Here is a 25,745-nt window from a genome sequence, read left to right on the forward strand (position 1 = left end):
TGGATGGATTTTCACGATCTAGGATTTATAGGATCCGGATCGCCGAAAAACTAAAATATCAAAAGGATATTGTAAATACTGTACCCAAAAAATAGGATTTTTAGAAAAAATATCGCACTAAGTTTCCAAGTTAAATTAAAAATACAAAAAAACATCTAAAATCCGGCTTCAAAATGTCAGCATCCATAAAAGGTGGATGCAGTGAAAATTTTGAAAAGTGATACATTAGAAGTTTAATCTTCATTTTGTATTCTTGTACTTTTACTTTGGACAGAAGTCCGTCATTTTAATGGTTTAACCAGCAATCGAATAGCAACGCAAAAACCTCGCTAGATTCAACATGCGTTGCCTTTGTTTATTTATTTACGCGGTCATAACTTCCACGCAATTTTTTTTTGCTAAATTTTTGAGCTTTGTTCAAAAACACTTAATTTGATCCAATAATAGTCAGTTACTGGTCAACTACAATAATTCGTGTATTAAAATAGTACAAACCTTGGCTTCATGGAAACTAATTTTTTTGTCCTTTACTCATATTTAGACATCGGATTTTGCATATTTGCATATTTTTTAATATTAAAGATACGAAGATTCTGATTGGACCAAAATTCGTTTCAAAGAAATCTAAATTCAATGGCAGGGTCATATTTCGTATTTATTTTGCATATTTGCATATTTTGCATATGCACAAAATATGCAAAAAATATGCAAAATATGCAAAAAATATGCAAAATATGCAAAAAATATGCAAAATATGCAAAAAATATGCAAAATATGCAAAAAATATTCAGAATATGCAAAAAATATGCAAAATATGCAAACAGATTTTGGCCGAAAATCGTCATAAAAGTCGTAAAATTGTCATTTGAAGTTGGAAAAACCATCAAACTAAGACTATTGACCGTATAACGTCGATTTTTTCAGCAGATTAATTTGTTATTGAGACCATTTACGACAATGTGGTGTATGTAGGGTATAAAAATATGGTATCGTAATACCATTTTTTTATTATTAAACTATGTAAGAATATAAAATTTGATAAAATATCAAACGTTTTATGTAAAATTCAATATTTTCTTTTTTGTAGCATCTTAATTTAATTTGTAGAATTGGGCTGGTTTTAGCTCAAAGACCAAATCGATCTCGGATTTTTTAGCCAGGAAGCCGCCTAAACCTTTTAGTATTATTAGATTTTGGGGTTGCCAAAGTTTGAGCACAATTCGAATATGTTAACACGTGGTACTGGGGCCTCGAAGTTATGAAAATCTATTTTGTTTTCTATTTGGCGACTTCGACCGCCTATATATGTGGAACGGTTAAAGCTGCTTGCCCGTATTACGCATTTAATTAAAAGCTATTCTGTTCTTAACATTTCTTGCTCAACAACAATGTACGTAAGTGTTACTGAATTCGAATTAATAAACCCAATGTCCCGAAAAAGGCCTTAGGGCAAAAATGGAGTCTATTTAAAAAAAAACAACTTTTTTCTTCCTATATTATCAAATTTTAGCGAATGAAAACGAATATATTTTACTTTATTGGAAAATGTTGCCTATTAGGGCGAAGATCTATTTTAATATTAATTTTAATTCATTTCTCGTTGGAGTCGAGCTTAATGACCGATGATGTTTGCAAGTGAAAAAGGAAAGCCGAAGATTCGAACCCTGACAACCACCATTATGTGACATGGTTTTAATTCATTTCTCGTTGGAGTCGAGCTTAATGACCGATGATGTTTGCAAGTGAAAAAGGAAAGCCGAAGATTCGAACCCTGACAACCACCATTATGTGACATGGTTCGCCTTTTGTAGAGACTAATCAGACATATCGGCCGTGGAATGGCATCGCTATCCATCAAACATTTCCTTTTTCAAATGCAATTTTTTTTTTACAAAGATGGACATTTGTACATTCATTGTATGGCTTCAATGACAAACGCTTACATTTTGTTCATACATATTTTAACTTACTTATGCCCGTAATTTCAACGTCTGGGTATACGGGTACGCAGTTACCTATTAGTTATCTTTGCCTACGCGTAATTTCTACATGCCATTTACCGAGGCGTGTAAATTTTGAAATAATGTGGTAATAATAATAATATTGGTGATTTTCATTCATGATTTCGCAAAATCATTGCCACATAGAAGTGTTTTACAACTTTTAACACATTGGCAATGATTAACCAGGTAAAATCCTTGGTGTAAGTAACACGGCCGTTTTTGACTCAGTAATGTTACCTATGCGTTGAAATTATAAAATGTTGCTTACACGGGATATATCTGTGAACTCATAGATAACTACGCGTTGAACTTACGGGCATTAAGGGACTGACATAATGTGGTTTTGGAGCCATCTGGGTACAGATGACAACTTGGTGATGAACTCGACTCCTTGCTATGTCGCTCACAATTTTCAAGTTATTTACCCTCCTTTACCCCTCCTGGTAATTGATGTTCTGTGGTCAGGTTGCAGAATCTTTTTCAAGAAATTCGGAGTTAAAGTTTAATCTCTTGAACAACAATTAAGTCTCACTTGTAATTATGCTTGGTAAACCTTTTTCTAGGAATTTCGGCAGTTGATTTTTGTAAATTTGGATCGATTATTTCTGGAGAAATTTCTATCTTTGCTTTGTTAAAATTTTTGTCGTCTTTTGGATCTTTACGGTGTTTTGCACTATCAGATCAAACAATGCCAGACCAATAAGTTCAGGACTAAAGTACCACATATGATTTATCATTTTGCTATTTCCTTTATCTGATATTTGTTTGTGAATGCCTTTCGTATTAAGTAAATCTTCAATGCGGTTTAGGTCTTGTTTTGGACCTAAAAATATTTCAGAATATCCTTTTCATTATTTTTTGTATTAAACTCAATCTATTGTCTCTATTTCTTTTTAACCTATTGATAATGTTTGCCCAATATATCCTATATTATATCTAGATAAACATTATCTTGTTCATTATACGTTTTGTAAAATCAATAACCCAAACTCTCACTTATAACACTTAGTTGTTGTCGCGTGGGATACCAAATAAATAAATAAATTGTTCTCTACCCCCATGTGATACCAGAACAGCAACCCGTTTTTTCTTCTCTGTTTTGAGAATATCTGGTAATAGTTTTCCATGCCAGTGCACACAAATAGCCTCGTTCCTTGAAGCTGTTGCGTTTATTTTTCACGGTTTATTCTCCGCTGTTCACGGATAAAGCTTCTAGAGCCCTTATATTTGTAGGGATCCTCTCCGATAGCTTCTACTGTAGCCATAATGATACTAGTAACGTTCCTATATACCTTACAGGGGTCCAGCACCAATGACAATTGCATAGTTACGATTTTCTTGAAGCCACGCTTGATTGTTTTCGGGACAGATGGTTCTTCAGATTCTACGATACGTTTAGCATAAAAACAAGAGCTAGACCCCATTGAAAATCTATTGAAATACAAAAACATAGACAAACAAGTATCAGAAAAAGGGAATAACAAAATAATAAATCACCTGTGGATCTTAGTCCTGAACTTGTTGGCTTGGCATTGTTTGATCCAACGGTGCAAACGCCGTAAAGAGCCAAAAGGCAACAAAAATCTTAACAAAGCAAAGATTCAAATTTCTTCAGAAATATTTGATCCAAACTTCCAAAAGAGCAACTGCCGAAAATCCTAGAAAAATATCTGGCATAATTCTTGTTGTTCAAGAGATTAAACATTAACTCCGAATTTCCAGGAGGCGCAAAGTATGGTAAACAACTTGAAAGTTGTGAACTACATAGCAGAGCGTTCTTCAAGTAGTCAGCTGTACCCAGAACCAAAAAAACCACATGATGTCTGACTCTCGAATAAATTTAATTTAGAACAAAATGTCAAAGACATTTATTTTCATTCCAAAAATTGATAAAAATGAAGAGGATGTTTTTTTAATAGTCTCCATTTCGCACAAAGGCGTACCTAGTCACGTTTTTCGCGACATTGGCTTTATTATCTCGAATTCTGTAATACTTTCGTATTTTGTTGTTCAGCAAGAAATGTTAAGAACAGAATGACCTTTAATTTAATGCTTAATATGGATAAAACGCTTTAACCATTCCAGAGATATGGGTCGCCGAAATCACTAAATAGCCAAAAAAAATCGAGATTTTCATAACGTCAGGGCCCCAGTGGCACAAGTTAACATATTCCAATTGTGCTCAAACTTTGACAGTCTTAAAATCTGACACAACTAAAAACTTTATGCGGTTGCCGCCTTAAAAAATCCGACATCGATTTGTTCACTTTGAACAATAACCAGCCCAACGCTACAAATTATTACAAAGAAAGTATTGAATTTTACATAGAGCGTTTGATGTTCTATCAAATTTTATATTTTTGCATAGTTTAATAATAAAAAAATTGTATTACAATACCATACTTTTATACCCTACACCACACTGTCGTAAATGGTCTCAATAACATAATAATCTGCTGAAAAAACTATGTTATACGGTCAACAGTCTTAGTTTAGAACACTGTTATGTATTTTTTGATTGTTTTTCCAACTTTAATTGACAATTTTACGACTTTTATGACGATTTTCGGCCAAAAACTGTTTGCATATTTTGCATATTTTTTGCATATTCTGCATATTTTTTGCATATTTTGCATATTTTTTGCATATTTTGCATATTTTTTGCATATTTTGCATATTTTTTGCATATTTTGCATATTTTTTGCATATTTTGCATATTTTTTGGCATATTTTTTGCATATTTTTTGCATATATTTTGCATATTTTTTGCATATTTTTTGCATGTTTTTGATATGACCCCAAATATCGAAAAATTGACCTTTAAAACGCCTAGATCCAAAATTTGAGTCCAATCGGATGAGAAATAAAAAACATGCAAAAATCCGATGTCTACTCATATTCATATGTATTTAGGTACATAAAAGAAGCCACAATGATTAAACCATGCTTCGAAGAGCCGACCAATTTTACAAATGTCCCAAATGTGGCAACATTTTTGTTTGCATTGATCGTATCAAACATCTGTGTGGATTGGTGGCGTTATCACACACATTCCATAATATCATTGACCCTCATTCAAAAACAAGCGTGTGAATGGAATTTTTGTTTTAGACTTATTTTTGTTTTTGTTATTATTCTCTTTGTTATGTAGAGGATGAGAAAATAATAGAATTGGATTTTTTTCGTTTGTACACATGTATTTTTCGCTTCAATTGTCCTTTTTGAGTTTTTTCTATTGGATTTTTAGAGTGTCCTGTTTAGGAACAAGAAATGTATTTCCGTTTCTCTTGCTTTAGTTAGAAACATTTATTCCGGAAATCTATTTATACCCTCAGTATATATGCTAACGAGGGAATATACACTTTCATACGGACAAAATGTGCCTCATCGAAATTATAGTTTTAGACCCCAAGTATGTTTGGACGAAATCTGTTTCAGACAATTTTAAGCCGATTTAGCAATGTCCGTCCGTCCGTCTGTCTGGCTGGAGCGCACGTTAACCCTCGAACGGATTACCCGATTTGCTCCAAAATTTAGCTTTCGTAATATTTTGCCCAAACTTAGTCTATGTTCGAAAATGGACCATATCGGCCCACTCCTTCGGGGGTACCTCCCCACAAAAATTCAAATTTTTTCGCAACACTTAAACGCACGATAACTCTCGAAGGGACTAACCGATTTGGTGCATACTTTGCACATCGTAATATTTCTTCCAGACATAGATAAAGTACGAATATGGACTATATCGGTTCACTCCTTCGGACACACAAAATTTCGCAAAAGTGCAGTTTAAGACCTTCTCTCGAATACTTTCGATTTTTGTTGTAATAACTTGTATTCGCTGCCCCCATTACAAAGGTGCAAGTTTTTTTAGGGCTCAGGAAGTATGTTGAGAAAATGGCCTGAAAGCTGTAAAACCCCGCTATGGCACCATGTGTTATGGATGGAGCGCGTGGTAACTCTCGAACGGATAAACCGCTTCGATCCTAAATTTGGCTATCGTAATATTTTGCCCAAAGTTAAATCAAGTTCTAAGATGGACCTTATCGGGTCCACTTCTTTGGGTACCTCCCACATTAAAGTTCAAAACTTTTCTCTAAACTGCTGCGCATGGTAACTCTCGAAGACAGATTTGGTCCATAATTTGGACATCATAACGTTTCTACGAGATATAGATCAGGTTAGAATATGGACACACCCACACCAAATTTCGGAAAAGTGCAGGTTAGGACCTCCTCTCGAATCGTTTTGATTCTTCTTGCCACAGGTTGCACTCAAGGCCCCTATTACGATGGTACAAGGTTTTTCAGTGGCATGTCCATACTTCTTGGGAAAATAAACCGAAAACTGTAAAATACACCTACGGGTAGTGGCTGGTGCGCACGACAACTCCCGAACCGAATACTTTGCAAATCGTAATATTTCCTCGAACATTAAATTAAATTCGAAAATGTGCTTATAGGTCCACTACTTCAGGTACCTCCGCCCAACCGATTTGGTCCAAAGTTTGGATCTCGAAATATGTTGTCCAATCTTAATTTATGTTCAAAAGCTGGCTCTATCGGTCCATTCCTTAGGGTACCAACCACACAAGTTATCAACATTTTAGTTTAAGTGCGGTTAAGGGTCTGTACGAGAATCCTTTAGAAATTTTTACCAAAGGTACTCCTAATAGCCCTGTTTACAGCGATATGCTGTTTTTCGTAATAATAATGGCCCTATCGAGAGGAATGATTCTCAAACTAAGACACACTTCCAAAATGGATATGTCGGTCCATTCCTTTAGGTGCCTCCCCCGCACAACTTTTGATCTTTAATCCGTCTAGCAGGGAGCAATTTCCGAGACATCATCACTGCTTCAGGCGCTCGAAATATTCTCGCTGGTCGAATACTTGAAAAAATACCTTATTTATTAACAGAAACGAGCGCGATGAACTTCGCCGTACGAACCCTAGCGACCCCGTAGTCAGAGTACTGACAATGGAAGTTAATGGAGAAATCGGTGAGCAAAAGCGGAAAGAGCGGCTAGATCATCTGAAGTGTCATTGGAATCGGTATAGGTAAATGTGTACGGTTAAGGCATTAACAAACTTTGGTAAAAAGGATGATCAGATGTCCGATCATGTCATTTTTAACGGCGTTTTTGTGATAGAACCGTAGAAGTTTTCAAGTTATTTTTATTGAACACCCCGATAGCGACCGGGCAAAGAGAAGTGTTTTACGTCGTTTGCGATCTCTTCCAGCCGAGGAGAAACCACCACAATTTACGGTGGGTGATGCTGCAGATGTTATCAGAGGCGCAAAATTATCTAAAGCGCTTGGCAGATTGATATAATTTCAATGGTGATGCTACAACAGCGTCATGACCCAGGAGTCGAGAATTTAAACAAAGTCCTTAACTTTTAAATGGGAATGGGCAGCAGCCAGGAAAATGGAATGGATGGTCCCCTTGGTTAAACCTGACAAGGATGCCTGTGAATCGTACAGGCCAATCTTAGTTCGGTCGCCAGTAGCAAAGATACTTGAGGCATTACTCCAACCCAGCATCAGAACGTGTTATCCAGTTGCGGATAATCAGAATGGGTTCCCGAAGCAGCACAGTACCACAAAAGCAATGTACGCCATTTCCACACATTAACCGAGATCTCAACCAGAACAGTCCGTGCCAACTAAGGCTTTTAATACGGTCAGCCATGCTCAGCTGTTCGAGGATGTCGAGAATTCATCCCTTCCGCCTTGTCTGAAATACTGGGTTTGGTGTGGTCTTCAGTCATACGTGGAATTCAGAGACAGAAAGTCCAAATACCGTAGAGTGAAGCAGGGAGTTCCCCAAGGAGGGGTGATATGTTCGGAACTGTTTCACCTCTAAAAAAAAACATTGTTCCACAACATCCCATACGGGACAAGGGAGACTTCTCTCATATCAATGAGTGCACCCCGATTCATATTAGCTCAATGATATGGGACCTACTGTTTATCGCTGAGATACTCAAGAAATGTCGCCAACATTACTGAGGGGTATTTTGCCACCGTTGAAAAATGTTTGATGTTGCCTGGCCGGGGAATAGAACCCACGACCTTCTGCGTGCAAGGCGGGCGTGCATACCATTGCACCACGGCGGCACCCACTGTTTCACCTCTACCTTTCTGCAATTTCACGCCCTCCCGATGGCATTGAGTTCTCATGGCGTCAGGTCCCAACATTGGTAACATTTCTGACATGCTAAATGCCTACCACATTTATCTTGTAGAGTTTTTCATGCGAGGAATATGAAAATATCCACCACTAATTCAACAGGCACACTGTTCACCACATGGACGGAGCAAATGAAGCTCCCACTGAATGTACAGGTCGACGGTTCAATTATTCCGACCACAAACTACCCCAAAGTCCTGGGGGTTACATTCTATACCACGTATAAGTCGTCCGAGCATGCTACAGTTATCTGCGATAAGTTGAGAAACAGGAACAAGGTACTCAAGTCCCTAGCCGGCAGCACTTGAGGTGCGAATAAATATACCTTGTTAACAACATACAACGCGATAGGTCGGTCTGTGGTAAGCTATGCGGCGTCAGCGTGGTTTGCTAACGTAAGTGATACGCAATGGGATAACTTACAAATATGTCAGAATGCTGCCCGGGAACAGCAACAGGGTGTTACGTCCTATCTTCAGTGGACCATTTGCATGAGGAGACCAAGATGTTGCCGGTGCGTCGACACAACAAGATGTTGACGATGCCAGACCACCGATCACCACTTGGTGTATATGCCCGAACCCCAGGCTAGTTAGGGAGGATTATCGTGATCTGGAAGGGGAAGTCCAGAGATATAAAAGTGAACTCCTAAATCCACGTTCTTACCAGACAGTTTTGAGAGATATTCACACTGATACGGTCGCTGAGGCTTTAAAAGCCTATAGTGCGAATATCGACTTGAAGATCACCTACCACCAATGACAGCGGAAGAGCAACAGCTGCCACGGTAAACGAGAGTCGTGTTGGCACAACTAAGATCTGGTTGGTGCAGCCGCCTTAATTCTTACTGGGCCAAGATTCATAGCATACAGAATAACTGTGCAGCATGCGGCACCGGTCTGCATACTACTTAGCACCGTTTTAACTGCCCAGCCAACTCCACTAATCTAACTCCACTCTTACTTTGGACTAATCCTATTCAGGTGGTGTTCCTTTCTGAACTTGGAGCTGGAGGCAGAGCCGAATCAGTGAAATTAAGACATACACATACATGTAGAAGCTGCTACAACAACAACAACCGTAACTTTCTTCCATAGACACGGTTTTGACGGTGTCTTGAAACTTATTCGTGCAAGGTTGCGTATGATTGGATCACTCAGGCGATCTGGTACGTCCGTGCAGTTGGAAAATAATTTTTATTCAGAAGATCTGAAGGCTGTATACCAGAGTTTGTATATGTACCGTCATCGCGATTGATACTTCCGATGATTTATAGATAGATTACGTCCTTACCTCTCTATCGATTCGGTAAAACAAAGATTAATACCCTATACAGACGGCAACGTTAATTTGCATTAATATGTGCATTTAATTTGAACCTGACAGAAGACAGTTTCTGCATTTACGAAACAGCTGTTTGCTGGTAAACAACTGTTTTCTTGTTGCAAATTGTGTCTCAGAGCATGAATATGCTCTCTCATGAATATGGGCTCTCTTTATTGATATATCTAAATTCAGTTTAAATTCCCTTTGATTTTGTGCATTAATAATGTGGATAATGCACGAATTAATTTGAATTAAGGCAGTTAATGCAAATTAACGCTGCCGTCTGTCTAGGGTATTAGGCTTAGCCGTCGTTATTTCGTTTATTGAGAGAAACTTTATAGGTTCCCCAATCCGTGGACAATATTTTGCTTGACTGTGACCAATTTGTATACCCTGGGCCTGAACGCTATACTTATCGTATATGTATTGGGCTTATAACTTTTCGACATTTTTTCTCAAAATTGATTTCCTGTAGCATGGATGAATGAACGTTTGCCCATTAATCAATAAAAAGTATGGAGAAAACCCACCCCTTACAGCCATGGAAAACAAAAAGTTAACACGGAAAACTGTCAGTTATGGTATGAGGTATGTATACCAAGCAGTGACGTTGGTGACATCCACATTTTGGAGGAAACTATGACAAAGGAGGTTTATTCAGATGTTTTAAAAAATTATTTTACCAAAAACATCAAGAAATTTGGGCCTGTTGACCGTGAAAATTCAAACAAATTCAATATAAATACTACCAAGACAACGACCCTAAACATAAATCGTATTTATGTAGGACTTGGTTGTTGTACAACTTGGGTTTGGGCGTCGGGTTAGTAACCCTTCCCTTGAAAAAAAAACAGCCTACTATGAATAAACGAAAGAAAAGAAAAACAAGTCCCTCTAAAGTTGACGAAACCCGCAAACGTTTTAGGGACCATGTTCTGCGAATCTGCACAAGGAATGTTCGCACTCTTTATAGGGCAGGTGCAGTTTACGCATTGGCTGATGTACTTGAAAAGTACAAGGCCGACATTACTGCCATACAGGAAATACTATGGAACGAGAAAGGCGTCACAACAACAACTAAAGGTGACGCACTTTATTATAGCTGCCATGACACAAAGCATGAGTTTTGTTGCGGATTTGTAGTTGGTCGGAGGTTAAAACACCTGGTATCTAGCCTCACACCAGTGAATGAAAGAATCGTTGTAATTCGATTAAAAGCAAAATTCTTCAACACCAGCTTTATTTGCGCTCATGCTCCCACTGAAGACAAGGACGAACAGACCAAAGATATACTTTACGAGCGCTTAGAAGTAACTTATGACTGTTGCCCTGCCCATGACATTAAAATTATACTAGGCGATTTTAATGACAAATTTGGAAAGGAGATTATCTTTGGCCCAACAGTCGGGAAATTCAGTCTCCACAGTGAAACATATGACAATGGTATGAGATAGGAACATGGTAATTAGCAGTACCAGATTTAAGCATCTCGATATTCATAAGGTCCCCTGGCTGTCGCCAGATCAAAGAACAAGAAATCAAATTGATCACGTTGTGATAGATGGAAGACATGCATCAAGCGTGTTGGATGTACGATCGTTCCGAGGAGCAAACATAAACTCGGACCACTACCTTGTTGCAGCAAAGGTACGTACCAGATTAAACGTAACAAACAAAGTGCGAACAGACACAACACGGAAGTTGGACATCGGTAAGCTGCAATCACAACAGATCGTCCCGATAACATATCAGGACAATGACAAAACATTGCCCACTCCATGCAAACAGCCGCAAAATCAGTAATTGGATACCAGAGACCTGCACCAAGGAATCCATGGTGTGACCAGGAGTATCGTGCTGCTACCGAAAAGAAAAATGCGGCATATAGGGCTACTTTACAATCAGTAGCAACGCGTAGCGCACGAGAGAGGTATCGGGAGAAAAGGAGAGAGGAGAAACGTCTTTTCCGCAGGAAAAAGAGAGAGATGGAAAAGCGGGAGTGTGAACAAATCGAGATGTACAAGAGACAGAATGAAGTCCGAAAATTCTACCAAAGAGTGAAACATGAAACGGATGGCTTTGGAACTGGCAAATCCTCCTGTAGAGACAAGCAACGTAATCTGGTAACTGATACAGATAGTGTCCTAAGGATATGGAAAGAGCATTTTTCCAAACTCTTGGTATCCAATAGTAGCGAAGTCGACGAAGATAGCACAGATCCAATCCCAGAAGATGGTATTGAATGAATACCACCCGGCCAAGATGAGGTAAAGACAGCAAGAAACCGGCTGAAGAATAATAAGGCAGCAGGAGCTGATGGCCTACCAGCTGAACTGTTTAAAACCGGAGGCGACACGCTGATAAGGTGTATGCATCAGCTAGTTAGCTCCATCTGACAGGAAGAACTCGTACCCGACGATTGGAACCTGAGTATCCTGTGCCCAGTCCATAAGAAAAGGTATAATACTGTATCTAACTATAGGGGCAGAAGTCTACTCCCGATTGCCTACAAGATCGTGTCAGGGATATTGTGCGAACGACTAAAGCCCGTGGTCAACGAAATAATTGGACCATACCAATGCGGCTTTAGACCTGGCAAGTCCACCATTGACCAGATATTTACCCTGCGACAAATCCTGGAGAAGACCCGAGAGATGCAGATCGACACATATCACCTTTTTGTCGATTATAAAGCAGCCTTCGACAGCCCGTTGCGTTCAAAGGTATTCCAAGCCATGTCTGAATTTGGTATCCCCGCAAAGCTCAATCGGCTTTGTAAAATGACTCTAACTGACACAAGATCCTGAGTTAAAATAGGAAAGAACCTCTCCGAAGAGTTTTGTACCAAAAGAGGTTTCAGGCAAGGAAACAGCTTTTCGTGTGATCTTTTCAACATCCTGCTGGAAAAGGTTATTCGAGAGGCAAACGTCAAAAGAAGTGGCACAATCTACACCAATAGCCACATGTTACTTGCTTATGCTGATGATATAGACATCATGGGACGATCAGTAAAAGAAGTAACCGATACCTTTGTGAAGGTCGAAGGAGAATCTGCTAAAGTGGGTCTGGCGGTAAACGGCGGGAAGACCAAGTTGATGGTGTCGACGCGCAATGCGTCCATTGAGATCGGACCAACTGTTGAAGTTGGTTCCTATAATTTGGAGGTAGTAAAAGACTTTGTATACCTCGGCACCGCCGTAAACACAACAAACGACATCAGTTGTGAAATAAAAAGAAGAATTGTATTGGCCAACAGATGCTACGTTGGCTTAAGTATGCACTTCAAAAACAAAGCCACAACTCGTCAAACAAAAATAACGCTTTACAAAACACTGATACTACCCGTGCTGATATATGGTTCCGAAGCCTGGGTACTTCCGCAAGCAGGTAAGGCAGTGATTACGGTTCCGAAGCCGTATAAATACGAGCCACATGGCGGTGCACGCAGAATTGGCAGGTCAAAGAATGGATGGCGCAAACAAGTGGATGAAGCGATCACAAGGCGCGGTATTCCAAAAAGCGAAGCACGAAACAGAGAGAATTGGAGATCTTTTCTTAGTTTGGTCTATGGAACAAATGTTCTGTAATGAGCCAGCTAAGTAAGTAAGTAAGTAAAAAGAATGGCAAAAAATACCATTGGAATATGACATTCCGAAACTTATCTATGAAATTCGGAGACGTTTACAAGTTGTTATTGATGCCCAAGGTGGGCATACGAAATATTATAATCAACTATTCGAAAAATATCGTGAAAGACTGAAAAGTTGTGAATTTTGCAATTCTTTAGTTGACAGTACAAATAATGAGTTGTTCTCTTTTTTATTAATTTTAAGAAATTTTTATTGAAATTTAGCTACTTCCTTTTTTTTAAAACACATGTGAATGTATTGAACTGTTAACAAAAATAATTATAATGATATTTATTTATACCAATAAAATGATGTAATATTAAATATTTCGTAATAATTTTAGTTTTGCAATAATTAAGTTGACTAACTGTATGTACATACATATGTGCTTACACTGACTTAAACAAATTATCCAAAATTCTGATAAATTCAAATTTTAAAATTATTTTGTGCCTGAGATTTTTTAACAAAATCACCTTATAATTAATATTTTATATAATCTTATGTAGAAACTCATTACGCTATGATATAGGGATATGAGATTGTAAAAAAAGTCATAACCCTAATATGTATACGAGTGTTACAACTTATTGATTTACGCTCCTTAACACCTTTTTATACATTACACCACATTGTGGTAAGGGATATTATGTCTTTGTGCATTTGACCCATAGTTCCTTTTGGGGATAAGGATAGAATCACTTTCTGAGTCGATTTATGCAGGGCCGTCCGTCTGTCCATTTTTTTTTGTGGTCGTATTTATTGTCCGATTCAGCTAAAAATTCGAAAAGATAATTTTTTTAGCCATAGGAAGAACGCTATTGCTTTTGGTGAATATCGGTTCAGATTTGAATATAGTTTCCATATATATTTTCGCCCCATTTAATGTACATAGTGAACCAAACTCCCGAATTCTGTCCAATTTTGCTGAGATTTGGAAAATGTCACCGAATTCAAACTAGAAAAAAGTTTGCCAAATTATATAGAAATCGGTTCAGATTTGGATATAGCTCCTATATATACGATCCCCCGATTTTTGTATTTGGTGCACCAAACACCTAATTTCTGTCCAATTTTGATTAAATTTGGAAAATGTCTCAGAATTCAACCTAAACATAAGTGTGCCAAATTATATTGAAATCGGTTTAGATTTGGATAATTTTCGGCGTATTTCATGTATTTAATGCAGCGAACATAAAAATATGTAGATATTTTTAACAAATTTGGAAAATGTAATCCAATTTGAAAAAATTTCGCCAAAATATATTGAAATCTTGTTGGTGTAGGGTATCATATAGTCTGTTCCACCGGATTTTAATGCATTCCTTACAGATTTTTACTTGTTGCTAACTTCATATTTAAATAGCTAAAAAAACTATACGAAAAGTGTGTTCAAATTTTGTTTCATATCATAGGGTAAATTTTAGGGGATGAAAATTCCAAGAATAACCTACAAGACAGTTTTCTACGAAACAATACGAAACTATACCACATTAAAATAAAAAAATGTGATTTTTATTACAGAAAACACAGACGATAATGGCATTTAAATAATATCCTAATAGGTATTTTCCGGAACAATGATTTATGTTTCATACTTACCTTCCGGTCGTAGTCTTGGACCATTGATATTTTCCAAAGGATGACTGCTGCTATCCGTTTGTGAGGTTTCATTTTGTGAATTTGAATTTTCCGCCGAAGTTTCACTATTTTCCGTATCTTGTGGACTGTGCGGATTATTTGAGGTATTATTGGCCATTTTGTATAGGGGTCTGGTAAATTCTAACACGTTTTATTGTTGTTGTTTGTTGTAATATCTTAATGATAAATAATAAGCACTTAACAAGCCACTAATATTATTTTTTATTTTGTTTTCAAAAATGTTTTTATTTTTTTTTATTCTGAAATTTGAATGTTATTTTATTTGGTTATTGCTCTATTACGATTATCTCCGTTGTTGCACACAAATGTTACACGCATGACGACGCACACAGACACACTGAAGGTTGCCTGCGTTTAACTATTTCTAAGAACCCCCGAAAATTCGAAAATTCAATGGGAAACTTTCTGTTCAAAAACTAGCTGCCGACGCTGATGTTGTTGTTGTTGCCCTTAAGACCGCTGTAAGCAGCAACAACAACAAAAACAAAGAAATCCCATGACAGCTCTGGATCTTTACTACCACCGAATCCCAACAACAGCTGAAATACAGTACAACAACAACAAAAATATCAAAATTTTATCAATACGCAGTTTACTCTAGTCCGCCTGTCATGCTTGTTTGTTTGTTCGTCCGTCCGCCAGTTTGTTCATTCGTTCATCTATCCATCCATTTGGTCTAACGTTAATTCGTTTGTCTGTCCGTCTATCTATCCCTATCCACTGGAATAATCCACAGAACCCAAAATAAGAATCTTCCCAAATACCATTCTCACAAGCAACAAACAAACGAAAACAACAACAACAACATCAATCAGATCACAATTTCTATGAAATACAAGAAAAACGCAAGTCGAGTCGTGTCTCATTCAAGCATCCAGCCGGCCTTCATTCATTCATACTACAAAAATTGTGATATGATATGTGTTAAGTTTTTCGTTCGTTTTACATCAAACATCAGCTACGAGTATTCACCACTAAAACAACCACAACCACCGTTCACTCCATTTCAAATTTGTTTGTCTAGCACTCTGTAATATATTAGGTTCGGTTGGATTGATCCACGACTATTGTGTTGCGACGATCACTAGGAAATAGTTAAGACATCAACCTGAGTGCGAATACAGTGGGACATGGTTGCGAAAACCCAAAAGAGGAGGAAGAGTAATTTTGAAGGACTTCTATCGACAAAAAAGGTATTTAGAAATAGTTTATGTATCTTCGATAAACTGAAGAGGTATTCTATAGTGAGAAGATCTATAAAATTATTCTGTAGACCGGCCATCTTCTACATACCTTTAAATGTCTCCCCTCTACAGAAAAACTTTCTGAATGAAGTTCAGAAAGGTCTTAACAACGTCTTCTCAATACAACTTTTTTTCTTGACAGATTTTAAGTAGCTTTACCGTATTCATGAAAATCGGCATTGGCGTAGGTGCCTCACTGGCGAAACATCCCCCATGCACTGAGTTCTTAAATAGAAACAAATTACAGTACAGTCTCGATAATCTGGACACTCGTTAACCCGAACAACGCGGTAATCCAGACACTAGAATTTTTTACATTGTAGACTCCGTGACGTAGGGGATGGAAGATACCAAGGAACGGTGCTGACCGGTTTTAACATGGCAAAGACCAGAATTTATCTTGGTCACTCTTTCATCTCAAGTGGACGCTGACCTCCCCGTGGTGTCACCTGGAGAACTACCTTTAACATCCGTTAAAGGTAGTGAGCTAACATGTGCCGCGCGTTCACCCATAAGAACGTTAAAAAGTTGGGTTTGGGCGTCGGGTTAGTAACGCTTCCCTAGAAAAAACAGCCTACTACGAAAAAACGAAAGAAAAGAAAAACAAACCCCTCTAAAGTTGACGAACCCCGCAAACGTTTTAAGGACCATGATCTGCGAATCTGCACTGTCATACAGGAAATACGATGGATTGGGAAAGGCGTCACAACAACACCTAAAGGTGATACACTGTATTATAGCTGCCATGACGTAAAGCATGAGCTTGGTTGCGAATTTGTAGTTAGTCGGAGACTAAAACATCTGGTATCCAGCTTCACCCCAGTGAATGAAAGACTTGCTGCAATTCGAATAAAAGCTAAATTCTTCAACATCAGCTTTATTTGCGCTCATGCTCCCACTGAAGAAAAGGACGAGCAGACTAAAGATATATTTTACGAGCGCTTAGAAGAAAACATATGACCGTTGCCCTGCCCATGACATTAAAATTATTCTAGCCGAAATAAAAATGCCAAAATTGGAAAGGAGAATATCTTTGGCCCAACAGTCGGGAAATTCAGTCTCCGCAGTGATCAGTGGTATGAGGCTGATAGACTTTGCAGCTGCAAGAAACATGGTAGTTCGCAGTACCAGATTTAAGCATCTCGATATTCATAAGGGCACCTGGCTATCTCCAGATCAAAGAACAAGTAATCAAATTGATCATGTTGTGATAGATGGAAAACATTCATCGAGCGTGTTGGATGTACGATCGTTCCGAGGCGCAAACATTAATTCGCACCACTACCTTGTTGCAGCAAAGGTACGTACCCATCTAAACGTTGCAAATAAAGCACGAACAAACACAACGTGGAAGTTGGACATCGATAGGCTGCAAACACAACAGATAGCCACAGCATATTCCACTCAACTAGCCCAATTGCATAATGAGAGCACTCCTTGTCCGGATAACATAACAACACAATGGCAAAATATTGCCCACTCCATGCAAACAGCCGCAAAATCTATACTTGGATACCAGATACCTCCACAAAGGAATTCACGGTATGATCAGGAGTGTTGTGCTGCTACCGAAGAGAAAAATGCGGCATATAGACCTACTTTACAATCAGTAGCAACGCATAGCGCACGAGAGATATCGGGAGAAAAGGAGAGAAGAGAAACGTCTTTTCCGCAGGAAAAAGAGAGAAATGGAAAAGCGGGAGTGTGAAAAAATCGAGATGTACAGGAGCTAGAATGAAGTCCGAAAATTCTACCAAAGAGTGAAACATCAAACAGATGGCTTTGGTACAGGCACATCGTTCTGTAGAAACCAGCAAGGTAATCTGGTAACAGATACAGATAGCGGGCTCAGGATATAGATGGAACATTTCTCCAATCTGCTGGTATTCAATAGTAGCGAAGACGATGATACCACAGATCCAATCCCAGAAGATGGCATAGAATGTATACCGCCCGGCCAAGATGAGGTAAAAACAACAATCAACCGGCTGAAGAATAATAAAGCAGCAGAAGCCGATGGCTTACCAGCCGACCTGCTTAAAACTGGAGGCGACGCGCTGATAAGGTGTATGCATCAGCGGTTAGCACCATCTGGCAGGAAGAACGCGTACCCGACGATTGGAACCTGAGCATCCTGTGTCCCGTCTACAAGAAAGGAGATAAGACTGTATGCTCCAACTATAGGGGCATAAGTCTTCTCCCTGTTGCATATAAGATAGTGTCAGGGATATTGTGCGAACGACTAAAACCAATGGTCAACGAAATAATTGGACCATACCAATGTGGCTTTAGACCTGGCAAGTCCACCATTGACCGGATATTTACCCTGCGGCAAATCCTGGAGAAGACCCAAGAGATGCAGATCGACACATATCACCTTTTTTGTCGATTATAAAGCAGCATTCGACAGTCCCCTCCGATCAAAGGTATTCCATGCAATGTCTGAATTTGGTATCCCCGCAAAGCTCATCCGGCTTTGTAAGATGACTATAACTGATACTAGGTCCTCAATTAAAATTGGAAAGAACTTCTCCGAACAGTTCAGTACCAAAAGAGGTTTCAGACAAGGACACAGCCTTTCGTGTGACCAATTCCACATTTTGCTGGAAAAGGTAATACGAGATGCAAATGTCAAAAGAAATGGCACAATTTACATCAATAGCCATAGATATCATGGGACGATAAGTAAAGGAAGTAACTAATATCTTTAGGAAGGTCGAAGCAGAATTTGCGAAAGTGGGTCTGGCGGTAAACTGCGAAAAGACCAAATTGATGGTGTCGCGCGCATAGCTTCCATAGAGCTCGGACCAACTGTGGAAGTTGGTACCTATAATTTTGAGGTAGTTAAAGACTTCGTCTACCTCGGCACTGCCATAAACACAACAAACAACATCAGTTGTGAAATAAGAAGAAGAATTGTATTGGCCAACAGATGCTACTATGGTTTAAGTAAGCAATTTAAAAACAAAGCCACATCTCGTCAAACAAAAATAACACTATACAAAACGCTGATACTACCCGTGCTAATGTATGGCTCCGAAGCATGGGTACTTGCGCAAGCAGATAAGGCAGTGCTTGGTGTGTTTGAGAGGAAAATTCTTCGAAAGATCTACGTGCCGATTTGCGTTGACGGTGAATATCGACGTCGTATGAACCACGAGCTATATAAGCTATACAAAGACATGAATATAGTTAAACGTATCGAGATGCAGCGATTGCGTTGGCTAGGCCATATCATAAGAATGAGCGATGATGAACCCGCTAAAAAGGCGTATGAATACATACCACATGGCGGTGCAGGCAGAATCGGCAGGCCTTAGCTTCGATGGAGCATACAAGTGGATGAAGACATGAAAAGGCGCGGTATTCCAGAAAGCGAAGCGAAAAACAGAGAGAATTGGAGATATTTTCTTAGTTCGATCTATGGAACAAATGTTCTGTAATGGGCCAGCTAAGTAAATAAGTAAGACTCCGTAATCTGGACATCTCAAATTTTTCGTACCTCGATAATCCGGGCATCAATATTTTTTCCTATCTTGGGCATTAGATTCTTATTTATTTCATTAGCGTTTTCATTCTTAGCGATAGCGATTGGTATATAAATAAGAAAAAATATTTTTTTTAAATGTTTAGGTCCACAACTGTTGACCAAGTTATACAGTCAATATGGAATTAACTATATGAATCAGTCGAATGATTTTTCTACCGTTCAACCATTGATGGCTGACTATGATAGGCAACAGAATTTTAAACCCAGTAGTGGGTAGTTCCTTTAAAAATCGATGTTGGGTGTTCCTTTACACTAAAGGAATTAGTTCAATAGTCTTCTGATTAGTGAGAAAGTAAGTCCCTTGGGAGCATGTAATGTATTCCAAGGATATTTTATATAGAAATGCTTAAAACATTTAAAGCGTTATGATTAATATCTTAATTTTTAAATTTACTTTTTTAAATCCTCTAATTAATGTTTTAAGTTACTAAAAAAAAGCAAAATTATGAATGAAAAGTTTAAATAAAAGTTGACAGCGGTCTTGCTATGGGCAGAACTTAACGACTACTTTTTTGGTCACTAACTTACTGAAAAGTATCTTTAATTACCGAAATTATAAATTAAAGAACCGTACTACTTGCATAGTAAATTATTGAAAAAGTCGTATGACTCCTTTTATTTTCATTCTTTGATATACAAAATCACCGGCAATTACAGATTGTTGTATTTTATTCTCGTAATTATGCAACCAATAGATTTAAATTTCATATTACCTTATTCGAAGGCTATAACATTTATATAAAACGTTGCCTTTTTTGTTGGTTTCGACGGCGAGAAAAAGTCAGTTTCTGATGTTCAAAGAAATGGTTTAGCCATGAGTTGAATTTTTTGAATTCTGAAGTAACATCTGAAGTCTAAGAGGCTCATGTCCCATGGACACTGAAAATCAATATGCGTACATAGGCTACGAACTTCGTAGTACGAAGTTTATATCCTTAAAAAAATAAGAATAAATATACACCAATTGTAGAGAAGATTTAGACTACACAAAGTAAGAACGGCGTTAAGTTCGGCCGGGCCGAACTTGTTATACCCTCCACAACGAGTTGTATTGAAGTAAAATAGAACAATTAGTTTCCTTTCGTTTATGAAGTAGACTTAATACCAAATTTCAGAAATTACAAAATACCGAAATTCGGGAGGTACAGTTCTATTGGAGCTATATCAAAACTTCGATATACACCGACAAATTTCTGGCGGAAAGTTTTTAGACTCAAAAAGACTAAAATCCAAGCTTCCCATATTACGGTAAGATATTGTGGCTAATGCGGGGGATATATGAACAACAAATTTCAGAATTACGAAAATCGGAAGGTACCGTTCTATGGGGGCTATATCGAAACGTGGACCTATAACGAATTTCAGTCGGAAAGGTTTTTACCTCCAACATATACCAAATTTCAGCCATTTCGGTGGGATATTGTGGCCACAACCTTCAAAATACCGAAAATCGGAATGTACCGTTTTATAAGGGCAATATGAAGGCATGGACCCATACATAAAAATTTCAGGTGGAACGTTTTGTACCCCCAACGAAGACTAAATACCAAATTTCAGCCGTTTCGGTGGAATGTTTAGGCCACAACCTTCAAAATATCGAAAATTGGGGTGTACCGTTCTATGGGGCTATATGAAGGCATGGACCTATACCGAGGTGAAAAGTTGAATACCAAATTTCAGCCATTTCGATGGGTTATTGTGGTCACAACCTTCAAAATGCCTGAAATCCGGAGGTACTGTCCTAAGGGGGGCTTTATGAAGGCGTGGCCCTATACCGGGGGAAAGTTTAATACTCACAACGTAGGCTAAATACCAAATTTCAGCCATTTCGGTGCGATAATGAAGCTAAAACCTTCAAAATACCGAAAATCGGTTGTTGCCGTTCTATGGGACTATATCATATAAATTATAGATTTTTTACAAAAAATTACTTTTTTATACCCTCAGCATTTAGGCTAGAAAGGGTATATCGTCGCCTGAAATGCTCAAAGACGTAAAGAGCAGTTCACATTGTCAGTTTTGAATGTCGATATTTCGCAGTTATCGATAACTGTCCAACCGTCCAGCAACCACAAAACAGTTTGCGGTTGCATGATGAATGACAAAAATGAACGGCCACACTAGCAAGCACCAACAAAGCTGTCATTCAAAACTGGCAATGTGTACACAGCTAAACCCTCAACGTAACCCCTTGAGGGTAACCCCTTGGGCATTTCAGGTGACGATATACACTTTCATAGGGGCAAAATGTGCCTCATCGAAATAATGGTTTTAGACCCCAAGTATGTTTGGACGAAATGTGTTTCAGACAATTTGGAGTTGATTTAGCAATGTCCGTCCGTCTGTCTGGCTGGATGGAGCGCACGATAACTCTCGAACGGATGAATCGATTCGGTTCGAATTTAAGCTTTCGTAATATTTTGTCCAAACTTAGTTTAAGTTAGATGAGCTATATCGGTCCACTCTTTCGGTACCTCCCCCATAAAAGTTCCAAATGTTCGGAAAATTTGTGCGCACGATAACCTTTTGAAGGGAGTAACCGATTTAGTCCATACTTTGCGCATCGTGAAATTTCTACTAGACTTCCTTCGGGCACTTCCCACACAAAATTTTGGAAAAGTTGAGTTTAGGGCCTGCTCTCGAATCGCTTTGATTTTTGTTGTAGCAACTTGTATTCACTGCCCCCCATACAACGGTATAAGTTTCATCAGGGGCAAGTCCATACTTCCTGAGAAAATAGCCTGAAAGGTGCAAAAAAACCCCTATGACACAGTGCGTAGTGGTTGGAGCGCAAGATAACCCTCGAACTGATCTGCCGATTCGGTCCAAAATGTGGCCTTCGTAATATTTTGTGCAAACTTAGTTTAAGTTCCAAGATAAGCCATATCGGTCCACTCCTTCAGGTACTTCCTCCACAAAAGTTCAAATATTGTACGCACGATAACTATTGATGAGAGTGACAGATTTGGCCCATACTTTACAAATCCTAATATATCTACCAGATATAGGTCAGGTTCGAATATGGACTATATTTGTCCACTCTTACGGGTACCTCCCACACAACATTTTGGATGAATTCACTTTAAGACCTGCTCTCGAATCACTTTGATGGAATGGAATGATGCATTTTCGAGACGCTGAACAACAAAAGCTCCTCACCTTAAAAAGGTCTTTTGTCCATAGAATACTTTAAAATCTCTTCTGTACGTAGAAGACCTTTGAAAGGTCTTTACTAAAGTTGGGCAATCTAGTTCCTAATTCTTTGTCCTACTTCCAAAATGTATGAGTAACGTCATGCAAACTAACGTGTGAAATTACGTATACACCGAGTTTTCATACAAACGATGTGGACGTAAGTAATTCAATTGAACTAGATTGACACAATTCTAGTCTTCAGACCTTCAAAAATCTTGAAGATCTCTGAAGACTTTAAAATGGTCTTGAAGACTTTAAAAAGTTCTTTAGTCCATAGAATACATTAAAAAGACCCTTTATCTCCAGATGACCTTAAAAAGGTCTTCCGTCCATAGAAACCTTAAAAAAGGTTTTTGTCCTTAGGAGACTTAAAAATGATCTTGAAGACCTTAAAAAGGTCTGGAAGACCCTAAAAAGGTCTGCCCATGGAAGACTAAAGGTAATCTATCCATAGAAAACCCTACAAAGGTATTTTGTAGACGTAAACATGGGTTTTATGAAGTTAAAAAGACCTGCATGACCTTAAAAAGGCCTTATGTCCCTAGAACATGGTTTTGAAGACATTAAAAATGTCTTCTGTTTATAGAAGATGTAAAACAGTCTTATAGAGATCTTCATTTCCATTGAAGACCTCTAGACATTCAAATTATTTTCTCTTCATAGAATTTATTTGGAAAGCCCCAAATGAGATTAGTATTAATCGACATGGCTACCACCTTTGAATAGTTTTGCTGATATTTCTCTATACATACTTTTATAAAAATGTAAAATTCGGGGTGGGTTAAGCATGTGTCCTCATTGTTTGTCCTATATGTCAATCAAACCACAATTATTACTATGTACACCCCCTCCCCCAACAAGACATTTTTTTCCTGACAATTTACGCATCCATGTAAGGCGAAATGATACAGAAATACGCCTTAGTGATATTTCGAAAAGTAATCATGGCATTAAATTGGAAATAGGAGAAGTATGGAAAATATACAGCTGATTTTTTGCACATTCTTTTGTTTTTCTATTTCAATACACCCTTTGTGCGTCTGTATGAAAAATGGCAGCCAATAACAAGACATATATTTGTTCAAAGAGGGGACAATTTCAAAAAACGTTTTGGTTGTTTTTGTGGAGAATTTAAACAGCAACACCATTCGGTAGAAATTAATAGCGTGTTTGGTGCAGCAAATACGTGAAATCAGCCGAAAATATAAATGGGAGCTATATTATCCAAATCTAAATCGATTTTCACCAAAAGCAATAGCATTCTTGCTATGAATTAAAAAATGATGTTTCCTAATTTTCAGCTGAATCGGATTTTAAATGTGACCTGTACGTTGCGAACAAAAATACATGGACAGACGGGCGGACATGCATAAATCGTCACAGAAAGTCATTATATGTATATCCCCAAAAGGAACTATGGTTCTATCTCCTTTCCTTTTCCATGTTATATACAAGTTTCCATGTTATATCCAAGCACAACGACCACAATGTGATTTACGGCAATAAAAAGTAAATGCATCATTCTAATATGACTGATGATCGGCTTAGCGTAGAATAATAGTTGAATGTGTGGGACTTCGGTGGACTCCAAATTTTTAATGTCCCTAGGTCATAACAGCTCAACTCGAGACAACAAGAGAATTAATTCAAATATCACTATTAAATGACCTTCGCCTTATATATATGTATGTCCTTTATTTATTTATGTATAATTTTTGCTAATACAATTGTTATATACACATATATACACACACAAACAAAACGTTCACGAAGAACATGGGGCATTAGAAAATCCCTCCATCTCTCTCTATCTCTTACTAGCATCTTGACTTGGTTCCATGAAAGTTGAGCTGCTTCATATTCTTGTTTCACACATCCTATCCATGTATTACGTGGGCGCCCTTGGCTGCGGTGCCCTTGAGGATTCTATTCAAATGATGAGCTTGATATTTCTGATGGTGGTCGTCTAAGCGTGTGACCAATCTATGTCCACTTTCTCTTCCTTATTTCAACGGATAATGGACTGCAGTTTGCCATTTGCCATTAAGCTTTGTTTGAGATCCAGTTGGACCAATAAATGCGTAATATTTGCTTCAGCGGTTCACAAATGATTGTAATTTATGTTGCGTTGCTTTTGTAAAGCTCCATGTTGTACATCCATATAGCAAAACAGACTTGACGCTGCTGTTGAATATTTTAAGTTTAGTTTTCTTGGATATGTTGTTGGATCTCCATATTTTATATAATTTCATAAATGCTGATCGCGCCTTATTGATACGATCATTTACATATGTCTTTCGCTGAACCGCCATCTCTAGATATTGTACATCCTAAGTAATTGAATGAAGACACATCTTCAATAGTTGTACCATTGCTTGTCATAGGGATTGAGTTTTCTGAACATATACGCATTAGTTCGGTCTTCGTGAAATTTATTCGTAATCCGACCTTATTCGCGTTTTCGGATAATTTCTTAAGTTTTGCTTCCATAACAGAGTGTTTGTGAGTCATCAGGCAGATGTCGTCAGCGTAGTCAATATCACCAAGAAAACTGTTTAAATTTCATCTTATACCCTCAGGAACTTGTGAATTTGTTTCCTCCATTACCCAGTCCAAGAGTATGAGGAATAATGTGGGGGATAATACACATCCTTGTCTCACTCCAGCTGAGGTACTAAAAGGGTTGCTCCCCTTACCATTAAAACGCACTTTATATTCTGCTCCATTGTATAGTTCTTGTATTAGAACAACTATTTTTTCTGGTGTACCCTTATTTAACATGGTTAACGAGATAGCATCACGGGAAACGGTGTCGTATGCACGTTCAAAATCAATAAAGAGCAGATAAAGGGGGGAGTTGTACTCCATCGATTGTTCAATCATAATACGCAAGGAGTTAACATGATCTACACACGATCGCCCCGCCCTAAACCCTGCTTG

At 38.1% G+C, this 25,745-nt stretch overlaps 1 protein-coding gene across 1 annotated transcript in view; it reads right to left on the reverse strand.

Annotated features, from left to right (window-relative positions):
- The window catches only part of lin-28 (protein lin-28 homolog), a 28,791-nt gene extending 13,878 nt beyond the window's left edge, over positions 1 to 14,913 (reverse strand). Inside the window, exon 1 of the mRNA XM_073982534.1 lies at positions 14,757 to 14,913. Within this exon, the coding sequence (XP_073838635.1) occupies positions 14,757 to 14,913 (157 nt within the window). The remainder of the gene's footprint in view (positions 1 to 14,756) is intronic.
- Between the last annotated feature and the right edge of the window lie 10,832 nt (positions 14,914 to 25,745).

The sequence above is a fragment of the Musca autumnalis genome, unplaced genomic scaffold (assembly GCF_047663935.1).
Source record: "Musca autumnalis isolate F117 unplaced genomic scaffold, ASM4766393v1 scaffold_4, whole genome shotgun sequence".
NCBI classification, from domain to species: Eukaryota; Metazoa; Arthropoda; class Insecta; order Diptera; family Muscidae; genus Musca; species Musca autumnalis.